At 34.9% G+C, this 13,917-nt stretch overlaps 2 protein-coding genes across 2 annotated transcripts; both read right to left on the reverse strand.

Annotated features, from left to right (window-relative positions):
- Positions 1-534: 534 nt before the first annotated feature.
- Positions 535-3,459, reverse strand: LOC137836858 (uncharacterized). The gene has a single exon (XM_068645622.1). It carries the CDS (start codon positions 3,457-3,459, stop codon positions 535-537), a length of 2,925 nt encoding a protein of 974 aa, XP_068501723.1.
- Positions 3,460-7,031: 3,572 nt separating this feature from the next.
- On the reverse strand, positions 7,032-13,039 carry LOC137837015 (uncharacterized). Its single transcript, XM_068645824.1, has 6 exons — positions 12,869-13,039; positions 11,656-12,037; positions 10,363-10,559; positions 9,550-9,691; positions 8,173-8,326; positions 7,032-7,412 (listed from the first exon to the last, which is right to left on the reverse strand). The coding sequence occupies exons 1-6, from the start codon at positions 12,895-12,897 to the stop codon at positions 7,381-7,383; spliced, it is 936 nt and encodes a 311-aa protein (XP_068501925.1). The 5' UTR covers positions 12,898-13,039; the 3' UTR covers positions 7,032-7,380.
- Positions 13,040-13,917: the final 878 nt, after the last annotated feature.

Consider the following 13,917-nt stretch of genomic DNA (forward strand, 5'->3'; position numbering starts at 1 on the left):
ATAAATAATTCCGATTATGTTAAAGTAATGATAATTCTGATGCCAAACGAGGCATAAATAATTCCGATTACGTTAAAGTAGTAATAATTCTGATGCCGAACGAGGCATAAATAATTCTGATTACGTTAATGATAATTCTGATGCCGAACGAGGCATAAATAATTCCGATTACGTTAAAGTAATGATAATTCTGATGCCGAAAGAGGCATAAATAATTCTGATTACGTTAAAGTAATGATAATTCTGATGCCGAACGAGACATAAATAATTCCGATTACGTTAAAGTAATGATAATTCTGATGCCGAACGAGGCATAAATAATTCCGATTACGTTAAAGTAGTAATAATTCTGATGCCGAACGAGGCATAAATAATTCTGATTACGTTAATGATAATTCTGATGCCGAACGAGGCATAAATAATTCCGATTACGTTAAAGTAATGATAATTCTGATGCCGAACGAGGCATAAATAATTCTGATTACGTTAAAGTAATGATAATTCTGATGCCGAACGAGACATAAATAATTCCGATTACGTTAAAGTAATGATAATTCTGATGCCGAACGAGGCATAAATAATTCCGATTATGTCATGGAATACATGGTCCATTAGTCTTTGATAAGTGGCCCCGACATTTTTGAGTCCGAAGGGCATAACTTCATAGTAGAAATTATCGGAATCAGTCATGAAGGCTGTCTTCTTTCGGTCGGCCGGGTGCATTTGGATTTGATTATAACCTGAGTAGGCATCAAGGAAGCTGAGGATGTGATGTCCGGCCGCCCCATCAACAAGACGATCAATGGTAGGCAGAGGGTAAGAGTCTTTTGGGCATGCCTTATTGAGGTCCGTGTAGTCAACGCACATTCGCCATTTTCCGTTCGCTTTCTTTACCATAACCACGTTGGCTAGCCATGTGGTGTAGCGGGCTTTCTGAATGAATCCAGCTTGTAACAATTTATCGGCTTCGTCACGTGCGGCTTGGCGTCGTTCTTCGTCTAGATGTCTTTTCTTTTGGGCTATTGGCCTAGCTTCTTTATACAGTGATAATCGGTGAGTGATTACCTGTGGGTCTACGCCAGGCATGTCAGCGGCCGTCCATGCGAACAGGTCGGCATTTTTAACAAGTGTCGTGCCAATGGCCATTTGGTCGTCCGACTTTAGTGAAGTGCCGATATGTGTAGCGTGGCGATCATCACGAAGGGGGAACGGATGCAAGTCTTCTCCTGCCTCCATACGGGGATCGTCCATACGAGGGTCGAGATCAACAAGGGCTATCATTTGTCGACGGGACATGCGTCGTCCGGAATGTCGGGTCGGGGATCGTCCTCTTTTTTGCGGGAGTCGGTCGTCCGGATTGGTTGTGTAGAGCCATCGAGTTGGCTCATTTTTCAAACTTGCGACATAACATTTTCTAGCGGTTTTTTGATCGACATGGATTGTTGCAATGTCGTTATTTGCCGAAGGGAATTTCATGGCTAAGTGTGGGGTGGAAACAATGGCTTTTAACCTGTTGATGGACGGACGACCGAGCAAGATGTTGTAGGAAGTCTGGGCGTTAACCAGAAGATATCGTACGTTTATTGTTTTGTGGAGACCGTCTTCTTCACCAAAGGTTGTATATAAGTCTATATACCCCTTAGTGTCGACCCGTTCGCCTGAGAACCCTACGATTTGTTCGTTATAGGGTTGAATGTCTGCTTCTGGGATGTGCATTTTCTTGAAGATTTCCCAGTATAATATGTCGACCGAGCTTCCTTGGTCTACCAAAGTTTTGGCAATTGCGAACTTGTCAATTTTCACGGTGATTACCATAGGGTCGTCCTGGGTTGGATCTATGGCTGTGAAGTCGTCGTCAGTGAAAGTAATCGGAGGTATGTGTGGACGCCTCCTCGTAGTGGCATGAGCGGACTGGATGTCTCGAAGATGTTTCTTTCGGGCGGAATTTGAGCACCCGCCACCGGCAAAGCCTCCGGCTATATAATTTGCTTCGTGGCTCGGTTCGCCCAGGGTAACGGGTCCAGCAATCATGTTGATGACTTCGCGAACTCGTTGGCGTGGGCGGGCATTTCGGTCGGGACTTGTGCTACGGGCGCGTGTACGCCGAACGGGGCTTTCACTGCGTTTCCGCGAAGCTTGGCTATGGTCAGTTCGGCGTTTGTAATCGTTATGGTATGACCGGTCGACACCACGGGATGGACGGTCGGTACTCCGTGGTGGGGATCTTGAATTCCTTGTCCTCTTGACGAATTGTCGCAAATGGCCAGCCTGGATGAGCTCTTCGATTTTGTCCTTCAACGCCTGACATCCTTCGGTTGTGTGGCCGAAGTTTCGATGGTATTGACAATGCTTAGCGGTATCTGCATTCGGTGGCGTTTGATATCGCTTCAGTGTCGGGATTAAGTCCGTTTGTAGTGCTTCATCTAGGGCTCGTCCCTGCGGAACAGTTAAAGGAGTGTAACTGTTGAATCTGGGCATACGGCCTCCTCTATTCCGATCGGGCCTCTGAGTGGTTCGGACGGTCCGTTCGGCTTCAATTTCTCTTTCCTTACTCGGGATTTGATCTTTGAGGACTCCGGATCCGACGGCCTTGAACCGTTGGTGATAGTCGATGTGTTCTTCGATTTGCATGAATTTGGTTGCTCGAGTGCGGAGATCTTCCATGTCTTGAGGTGGTTTCTTGATGAGACTGTCGGCAAAACGACCCGGCCGGATGGCCGAGACCAAATGGTGTAATGCAACGTCCTGTTTGAGTCCTCGGATATTCATACATGCTTTGTTGAACCTGTCTAGAAAGGTTCTAAGAGGTTCACCTTTCTCTTGTTGCACCGATAGGAGAGACATGGAAGACATATGATGTGGTCGGCTGGTGGCATGTTGGGTAGAAAATTTTGCGGCTAGGACGTCAAAGTCATCGATGGAGTTCGGAGGCAGCTCTGTAAACCAAGTAAGAGGTTCTCCTTGTAGTGACGTTGGGAAAACTTTACACCACACATTGTTATCTGTGGTGTACAAGGTCATCTGTGTTTTATAAACATTTAAATGCTCATCTGGGTCGGTCGAGCCGTCATAGAGTTTTATGGTGAGACCCCTCCATTTGTCAGGAAGTGGAGTAGCGATAATTTCGTCTATAAAAGGATGAGCCCTTTTACTTGACTTTCTTTCGATTGTTTCAGCTCTGGAAGCAGGATTGGTTTCGGCCGGCGTAGGTATGCGAGAGGCGGTTCGGTCGGCTGCATGGGATTGTCCTTCTCGTTCAGGATTATCGACCTGTCGCTGGAGTCGCGCGTTCTGCTCTCTCAATAAGGCGATTTCTTCCTCTTGGCGGTGTCTATCCTCTTCGTGTTGACGACGATCGTCCATCCCCTTTTGCCGCAGTTCCTCCATCTGAGTTTGGAGGGTTTGAATCATGGTCATCTGTTCTGCCATGGCGTCGTTGTTGTTCCTTGTTACAACCATTATAGCTTTAAAAATTGAAACTTTGCCTCGGCCCCACGGTGGGCGCCAATGTTCCGACCTCAAGTCGTTGGACAGCATCGCTAGGGTCAATCACCGCATTCGAGGTATTGTCCGCTTTGGAGGTCGGTGCTCCGTCACGGTTTTGTCCTTAAAAGGCGCCTCAAAGGGTGAAGGGAGTATATAAACTGCCCTTGGCCTCGATTCCTGAACGATGTGGGACTGTATTGGCATACGGGAACAAGCCCCCCAGTCGAGGTCTAAGGGGAGTTTGTCCCCCTAGCTGAGGGGCGAAGGAGGTTCGAGCCCCACGGTGGGCGCCAATTGTACCTGTTGTGGAGAGATGAGACCCAGGCACGGTCGGTTGACGTAGTGTAATTGTTGACGTGTCGATCTTCTTCTCCTTCGGTCGGTCGTTCCTTCTTGGTGTCTCCTTCGGTCGGGCGGGGGAGGGTACCTGCGAAGGCACTCCGACGCTCAAGTGAGTATGAGATTCTAAGTGTGGTTTAGTGAGTGAGTGAGAACGTACCTTTCTCTGGCTTGAGCACGGTATTTATAGGATTACCTAATGGGCTTTCTACCCCTTTGGGCTCAGGGTGGTTATGGATAGGTCTTTGCCAATTGTGCTCCAGAATACCCGGGGAATATATCTTTAAATGCGTATTCCTTATTCTTCGGAGGTGTATCTTAACCACCTTATCTTGTTACATAAATATCAATATATCTTTAAATGCGTATTCCTTATTCTTCGGAGGTGTATCTTAACCACCTTATCTTGTTACATAAATATCCTTACATTTATTATGCGTTCGGTCGGTCGACCGCGTGCGTTCGTCCGGTGCCTATCGGTACAAATTGCTTTGTAAAGAAGATGGACATTTACAGTTACCAAGTGCCAGAATAGGTTTATATGACTTTTGGTCAAATGAACAATAAATTAACTGAAATAACATGTTAAACACATTCAAAGTTTGTTGTCTAAATAACTAAATCCTAATTTTATGATGTTGATTTGACTTTTTTTTGAAATTATTATAAAATAAAATAAATCATATGCACATGATAAATTTTACTACCTTCCACTATATATCTAAGAAAACAAACTATTATAAAAATGTCCAATTTACTCATACCTATTATCTAGACATGCGTTTATTTTTTAGTTTTTTTTTGGTTTCGTCTACTAAAATTATCAATGTATTCATGTCTATTGTTTGCTTATTTATACTTTAATTCCTAAATTTATCACAATACTCTTATATTTGCTTTAGACACATACCAAATACTTGATTTTTCTGTATTTTCACTCTCACCTCCCTCTTCCCTTCGATTTATTTATGCATTGTAGATGAATGACGAGATGGACAACAAGGGTTTGTGCATGAAAATTTTATCCCTCCTTATGTGTTGAAAGCCTTTGTTTGTAAGGGTTTTCTCATTTCTATTTGGCAAAGTTTTATTATGTTTTCCAATTAAGAAGGTATGAAATCCTTTTGGGATTCTTTAACCCTTTTTTATATTTTTCATTCTTTTTAGTATCGTTGAGCAATTTCCAAAGTTCAGAGTAAATCTTGATCAAAGATATTATTCCTTGACAACAACAAAAAAAACTTTTGAGTTCTACAACAAATTTTGTTTTCAAAGAAGTTTTCCAAAATCTATACATTGTAAACACCACATGAGGACTTTCAATTTATTATGATTTTTATGTATAGATTGGCATCCCAAAACACTCAAATCTAGTCTTGTATTCAAATTATGATCAAGCATGTCATTATATCATTATTGTCTTCAAATCCAGACTCAACATGTTTCTATTTTATAACTTTTCATTGTTTTCGATGAATACAATCATTCAATCTTTATAGCATGTTCTAAATTTAATTATAGAATCCTCATACATAGTCCTTCAAAACCTTACTTGCTTTCTCTGTTTAAATACATGCTTCAAATATAGATTCATATTCAACATCCAATTTAGTTATTCTTCATTATACATATACTGACTTTATCTTCATATCTCATCTCACATTATTATTCTTGCTTTTATTAACGTTTCAATAGTATATTTACACTTTTCGTATGAAACTTATTAATATAAATTGTATTTAAGTTCAAAACAACTCAATCAAACATCATAGATCTCATTTTAACTTGAAAGAATTAACTATAATATATAATTCATAACATTGTTCATACCAAGTGTTTATAGTAAAATTATCTACCATATTTGCAACTAGATGGATTATCAATTACTAGAAAAACATTTCAATTTAGAAATTGAAATTCAACTTCACAACACTAGAAAATCATATTTACATCTATCCTAATTTCAACAAATCAAAGGACAACTTATATTTACACAGTTAAATGAAACAAAATTTCATCCAACAATTAGACATCAAACTTTCGAATCTATAATCCCAAAACCTCTTCAACATATTATCTTCCACTATCTTAGTCATGCAAAACTAATCCTTACTTGTTTTAAAGTTAAAAAAATTGTATGAAGGTAGAATTCAAATTAAAAGGAGGTTGGTCAACTTCTAAAGAGTCATAGGATAGACATACAAATGGATGCTAACATAGAGTGAACTTCACTGAAGTAAGCCCATAACCTTAAATTTTCTTAAAGATTGTGTATTTTTTTACTTATTTCTTTCTTTCATATTACGAAATATATGATTTATTTAAGACTATTTCTTCTTACACTTTCACATATTCCTCTCCCACCTCCATAAACTTTTAATATTCTAAAAATGTCCTTCTATAATATTATGGATTATGTAATCCAGAAGTCTAAATTAGCTTTTGGATTATGTAATCCAAAAGTCTTTTTTTAAAGAAACTACTCTCAAAATACTATTTTTTAAAAATATATTTCAAATTATATAATCTATTTTCAAATCTGAGATTAAATTCTGAATTATATAATTCGAAATATAAGGTAATAAAATAAGGATAAAAAAAATATTTTCAATTTGGTATGAAATGGCATAATAAACCGTCTGTATTTAATATTGCTACTAGTTTTACATCACGAACGTCAAGGTCTAATACAACGAATTGTACAACCCATAAATTTATTTAATATGCTATTTATTCTGCATTGCAAAATCAAAATATAATTTTAAAACTATTACAATTACACTAAAAACATCTAACTGGTAGTTTTAAGTCAAATTGCAGGTTTGATGATAATAGTTGACTTTAGAACAAATATATGTTTTGATATTATAACAACTTCAACTTCAACTTGTATAAAACAAATTACAATGTTTCTTCTTCAAGTAAAATGCATATATTTCACAAAATATCCCAATTTCATCCCAATATTTTTTAGACAAACATAATTAACTATTAAAATATAATAATAGCTTCAAATTAATTTCCTAACCTAAAATAAAAATAAAAATAAATAAACCGATGCATACGTACCTCCTAGGACTAGTTCAATAAGAAAACTCAAAGATATCTTAAACACTTCAAAAATTCCAATTCCACTCATATTACAATGACCAGTGATAGGGTGCAAAAATAAAATAAAGAAAAAGCAGTGATGGAGTGAGGCAAACTAGCAGAAAAAAAAATTGATTGTACATTATCAATAGAATGTTGGAAGAGAATACACTAATCCAATTTAGTCTTCGAAAAGAATGGGAAAAAAAATTCTAGTACAAAAATTTCCATATTTTTGTTCCTAACGATTAATCACTTGAAAATCAATTAGCTCAATTGTCCGCTTAAAGTTGAAAACCTTTTAAGCAGAAAATCTGGTGCATGTGTAACTGGTTATGAGGCTTAAAAGCTAACTAGTTATGTCCAGCAGTAAAACTGATGCTCAATTGCCATTGTGATTTTTCTAGTAATGTCCAGCGAAGTAGATTGGGACAAAATTCTTGGACAATTTCAAACTAGATCAGTTTACACATCTTCATCTTTTGCACACACGCGCTCTGAGTGAAGAAACATTGAAATGATTTCAAAATGAGTAAAATATTTACTTAAAGAATAGGTACTACGATACAGGAAGATTAAAAATGTGCCAGACTCTTTTAACAGACAAAATCATGAAAGAAGCCAAATAACAAGTCTTCGGTATGAAAAAATATCTTCAAAATGGGCATAAAATATGCAATGAGTGAGGAAAATATGCAATGAATTGATTTGCACAATTCTTCACTGAGTGAGTGGTGTCCATAAATTTAAATAAAGATTCAAGGTTTGACTAAACAATAAAACTTATCACAAGGAAAATATTCCACAAGGATTTAGGATTCTTAAAACTGGGACTTAAGAATATGATCATCCCTTGTGAAAATTATCATGATATCTTTCTAGTTATAGTTAATTTCAGTAAGCCCACTACTTGCAGCCCAGCATGCACCATAGAAAGGTAGGAGATCAACTAAATGTAAAATTGAATCATTCTTATTCTGGATGCATATAACTTTAAATGTAAATGCATCATATACAATGCATTACTTAACATCATATGCAGTACCACAAAAAATTACCAACAGAACTAACTACACAGCCTGACCATAATTCAGAAATAAGATAGAAGCAAATAAAATCAATAAATTGCCAAAACAAGGATAATTAGAGTTAATCAAAATTAATGGGTTAATTTCAATATTTAACTACAGTCTACACCAAACCAGAATAAACAAACAGGATTGTAAACACAGGAAGAAATCAGAGAGCAAGACTTACTCAGATATTCATAAGCCAGAATCATTGAAGTACCCCACGCTGACATGCTGAAAAACCTTGGACCTAGTCCTCTATATAAACCTTTCCAACCATCTTCAATAATCAAATCTTTAACAACTTGTTTTACAGAGATTCTCTTTTCAAGTCCAGTCACCTATAGTGCAAGCCATTGAGTGAGGAAAATTTAGTAGGCAGTGACAGATTAAATAAATATGATTGAGATTCAATCACAATATTAATGATGTTCCCATCTTCCCCTTTGCGTTCTCATCTTTTCTAAGAATAAGAACTTCTACAATCACCAAAACATACTGGAGCAATACGTCTATTACTATCTTTGCAAAGTGGGTATCACATCAATCTTTCTCAAACTAAAACAGGTCAAAAGAAAACAACAACAATAACAATAATAAAGGACATAAAAGATTAATAACAGTAACAATATAAAGGACAACAGAAGCGTATATACGACAGTTATGACCAATCATATGTGACATTTATTATATTATTGGCAACACTTTTTAAAATAAATTTAAATTATATAAATCCTAACAAACTGATATATAAAAAAAGAAAGTAAATATTCTGAAATAAGTAACAATCACCAAAAAGATTGTGGTTGTCAAAAATTCATACATTTCATAGTTTTTAAAAAATTTGCAAAATATTATAACCCACTAAATAAGGAAACTTGTCATAAGTGATAAATAATCTAAAATATTCTAATATATAATTAACATATTTTTGGATATTTCCATATATTCTGAGACAGATGACAGAATCAAGTTAAGTCAGAAGGAGTAAGTTTTAAACTTGGCTTATGGAAAAAAAAAAAACTTTGGAATTAAAGGGATTTTGGTTAATTAAGAAGAAGGCGAACTGTATAAAACACAATTTAGTAAGATACAACAATATTTTGGGATAAAAATCAAGTATCACATCATCATACAAGTTGAACGGTTTAACCATTTGGCTATCTTGGGTCCATCTAATGAAGCGCTGGGGTGATAGATGACAAGTGGCAAGCATATATGTAATTCACATGTATAAAAATTATTTGTTAACATGAATGAACATTCTCTGATCACATTTGACGCAGAAACTACTCTATAGAGCTTCCACATCTCTTTACATTAGACATGAAAAATAATAAAATGTAGGTTAAAATTGTTTATTCAAACACACTAGAAATGAAGGATGGCACGGGACATTTTTAAGTTTCTTGTGAATTTACCAAACACATTACATTTAAAACCAAATCATTAGTAAAGATCTAATAACCAAATACAAGCATTAACATTCACACTGCAGTAATGACCAAAGGATGCAGAGAACTTGTGCATTAGAAAGAAATGTGTTCAACAAGGTTATGGATACCTGTAACCGTGTCTTGATTGTATCCAACGGGGTTGTAATGCAGGATGCAGTAGCACCAGCAATGATCCCTCCGGTAGCCTGAACTAACATAATCCTTGGTAGACTAGGAGCGCCTTCCTCACAGGAGTTATCCCCCAAGAATCTGCCAAAGCAGTCAGTGATAATGATCATTAAAAATCAGATACTTCACTAGTAATGAAGAAATAACAGTATTATGTGTTTTACTGAATTCATTACACTGTTAATGATAAAATTCACCAATCTAAAATAGCTTAAAAAAACTAAGCTTATGCTTTTGTTTGGATAGGTCCTCCAAGTCCAGTAGAAATCAACTATCCAAACTTATATAAATGGATGTTGAGCAAAGCATAATTCAATGCTTCTAGACTGACTCCTTTACATTTATCTGACCAGGATAACATCAAACTTAAAGGATCTTTAAAAGATTTTTTTCAGTTTTACCAAGTCCTTGTACTACAACAAATCTACACATCTTTAACTTGAATGAGCTAATTTTAAAATCACTGTATTCATTGTAATGAACATCTAAATAGATGATACATCAGAACCTAACTGATTGATAGATTGCAAGGATTTAGAGGCTCTTTCAATACACGATTATTTTTAATAGCGTAGTAACCTAGTGATGTTGGTTAAACATTAAAAAGGAAAAAAATGCCAGGGTTAAAATATACGATTTTCTATAGATTTTCAGTTTTTCTAACCATTTGATAAACAACATATTACAAAGGAAAAGGTAATATGACAATTACAGAGCTTTAAGACTCTAGAACAAGCATTACCATGTCTCACCTCCATAAGTAGTGTTTACTTGAGCCATAACTTGCCCACCATACAGCACTAGATGGAACATAAGTCATGACAGATAGACCAAATCCTCTATATAATCCCCTAATGCCATCAGACCTTAACACCTTACGAGCAACATCTAAACCCCCCCTATATTGGGTATGGCCTGAGTATCCTTGCACCATCAGCTTTTGGCTAACCTTAATATAATTCAATATAAAGGTAGTTAGCATATAAAAATTGGTACAATTATACTACTACTTAGGTAAGAATGGAGAAAAGGAGATAATGGAAATCAAGAATAACAAGATATCAAGTTAATATGCAGTATTATGATATGATAAAACATACAAAGCGCCAAGCTAATATTAGGTTCCCAGTCCTAGCTACTTAAGTAGATAAAGAAATATGGAAACCACCTCTAACAAATCATCTAAGATACTCTACAACATTATAACATATAATAATTAGTTAATGATAATATGAAATATTTTCTAGATATTCTATTGAGGATTCATTTATACATATTTCCATAAAACAAAAATGTTTTATCAACAGGAAAAGAAAAAAACACATAATAAAAACACTTTTTTCTTGTTCATCTAAACATGTCAAACCTTTTACAAAAGCACAATATATAAGGACAAAACAAAATAAAACACCATAAGTATGCTGATAAAACACATTACTATAAAACATTCCTTTCAAACCTTAAATTTTTTCTGATAATGACATGTTTTATTAACGGGACACATATTTGCTCTCGTTTATCTAAACATGTCATTAGCACCCTTTAAAAGAAGCACACTATATAAAGAGAAAAATAAAATAAAACACCCTAAGTATGCTGATAAAACACATTACTAAAAGACCTTTCTTTCAAACCTACAAGTTTTCTGATACATGAGTTTATAGAACTAAATAAAAAAAGTGTACAAAATAGTGTTTAAATTTAAAAATGTATCAAATACAACTTATAAAGCCATATGCAAAAATAAGTACAAAAATACTTCTAGAGCTAAAATAAAATTGAATTGCAACAGACATGTCAAAGAACACCAGGATTCAAGCTTCAATAATTGGCAAAGTTAAAAACAAACTTAAAAGATTGTTGGTCAGCTTGCACTGTCGAAATAACTAACTTACAAAAGATGTATTTGAATGTATACCACAATATACAAATGCGTAAACATCATATACAGCCATCAGTAAGTCCAAAAGAGTATATTCTTTCAAGTACAAAACTACTGACACTTGTGCACAGCAGCTGAGGTTGGGTGAATTAGATTATTATACCACATCAACTGGAACAAACACAGCTTGTGCCAAAAGTGATGATGTCATGCCTGCAACTCCATTTGATATGGCAGCTTGAGTAGTTTCAGATAGTCTGAATGGCTCCAGCATCCTGAGGGAAGCCACCTTTGTCGTCTCCAATGCAGTAAGAAATATGATTCTGGTAGGAATTGTACCAGTCATGACTGTAAAAAATCCTTTATACAAACCACGGATTCCATCCGTTTTAAGTAATCCTTTCACAACAGATAATGCACTTCTCTCCAAAGTATCCTTTGAAGCAACCTGCAGCCTAGTTTTCACAACAGAAACCGGGTAGAGTGCTACTGTAACACCTGTAAAGAGTCCTGCTCCCACGACATAGAACTTCGTTTTATCTAGCCTACAAAATTAGTGGGACTTAACAAATAAATAAAGCTTCAAGACATCAAATTCATCATCCATAAAACATATTCCAAACAAGCCAATCCAAATATCTAGAATAAATCACCAATTTCTTCTTACAGTTATTACCCTCTCTCCCTGCTAGTACCAAATTATTTAAGTGATCCTTAAAGTATTGAGTATTCATCAGTTTGGCCCCCACTTAATATAGTGAAATTGAAGGATCAATTTGAAGCATTGTTTAATATTTGGAGGCCTACTTGACATGATTTCCAATACCTTCAGGACTACTCAAGTAATTTTGCTTCATTTTCTTAACTTCGGGCATCACTAAGGAAAGTATTAGAAATCTCCAATACTGAAGGATTACTCACAAAATCGCTTTCCAAGGTAAGGTTTGCATCCGTTTATGTACTCTGTTTAGTCATATATCTAAAATGCGAAATCTCAAACAGAAAGAAAGCAATAGTTTAGATGTGAAATCGATGGTTTACTCAATGCATATTCAATATCCACTAAGAAGATCAAATTTCCATAGATGAAAGATTCATTGAGCTCTGAATAGGAAATGAAAGCAACAATACAAGCAGAGCGTCACAACCTAGAATCTTGTTAGTTCAAATATCTTCTAATCGAGCAAACATAAACGGCTAACACTACATTTCTGCTAGTAGGCATTACTTCAAACAGTTATTAGTGCATATCATTTGTATTTCTTGAATTCAATTTCAGTTCATTATCTTTAATTGTTCATGCGATAGTTGCAATCCACACTCGAACAGAACTAATAAAAGCGTGAAATTACAAAAAATGGAGAAAGTGAGAAAACCTGTCCCAATTAATATCGGAAGAGGCCATTGCTTCAGCAAAGAAGAGAAGCGTTCATGAATAGCTCGATGCTGCAGATTTCGAAGAAGGAATAGAAGCAAAGCCGAGAGAGAGAAGGAGGAAGCATACGCAAGGAACCTTTCGTATTATTTATAGGAGAATATGCTCACTCGTGTTTGTTTCCTATTTATTTATTTATTACATTTTAATAATATGTTTTTATTTTTTATATATTTTTTATTGATTTCTCAAACATGTATATTCACGCTTCTCTAAGAAAAGCTTCAATTTATCATAACTTTTATAGAGTGTTTAAAAATACGTTGATAATATATAAAAAAAAAAAATATTAGGTGGCATAATATATGAAAACAAAAATTGAGTAATAAAATAATGATAATTCATGGATAAAATGTTTAATTAAATTAAAATTGAAAGAGCATCTAAATACCAAAAAAAAGTGAGGGGGAAAAGATTCAATAAAATAGCATAGCAATTAAAATACATAATAAAATAACATTAATAAAATTAATATTATATATATATATATGAACCGTCAGAAGAGGTTCAAATTTGTAGTTGGACCTGATTTATCATTGAATTCAAATTAAATTGGATCGAAATATGTTCTTTTTAAAGGGTCAAAAATTGAACTCAACCTTGTAATGAATTTGTGCACTAAAATCAGTTAAGCATTTTAAGAAATAAAGTTAATTATGTTCAAATTGATTAAAATATACTTTTAATAAACTAAAATTACTTAAAGGTCATCTTTAAGTGATATTAATTGACTAAAATAGTGCTTTAATAGCCAACTAAAAAGTTGTGCAACTTCATAAAACTTTTTTTAGGTTATCAAAAAACAATTTTTAGTTTGCTAAAACTATCAAACCTCCAAAGCTAAGGTTTTTACTCTTTTAAATACAAATTTGTTTAAAAGTTACAATATATGAAATTTTGAAAAACATTCCAAAAAAAACTTTGCATTCTGGAAAACACCTTTTTGAATTATTAATCAATGATCTTTGAATTAAGATCATAGTTTGATAT

Source organism: Phaseolus vulgaris, chromosome 4 (assembly GCF_000499845.2).
Source record: "Phaseolus vulgaris cultivar G19833 chromosome 4, P. vulgaris v2.0, whole genome shotgun sequence".
Taxonomy (NCBI): Eukaryota; Viridiplantae; Streptophyta; class Magnoliopsida; order Fabales; family Fabaceae; genus Phaseolus; species Phaseolus vulgaris.

Coding starts and splice junctions, on each gene's coding strand:
- LOC137837015 (XM_068645824.1), bottom strand. CDS start 12,897: ATGGCCTCTTCCGATATTAATTGGGACAG. Junction 8,327..9,549: donor CAATCAAGACACGGTTACAG/GTATCCATAACC, acceptor CTTGCACTATAG/GTGACTGGACTTGAAAAGAG. Junction 7,413..8,172: donor TCTGGCTTATGAATATCTGA/GTAAGTCTTGCT, acceptor TTCTTCACTCAG/AGCGCGTGTGTGCAAAAGAT.
- LOC137836858 (XM_068645622.1), bottom strand. CDS start 3,459: ATGGTTGTAACAAGGAACAACAACGACGCCATGGCAGAACAGATGACC.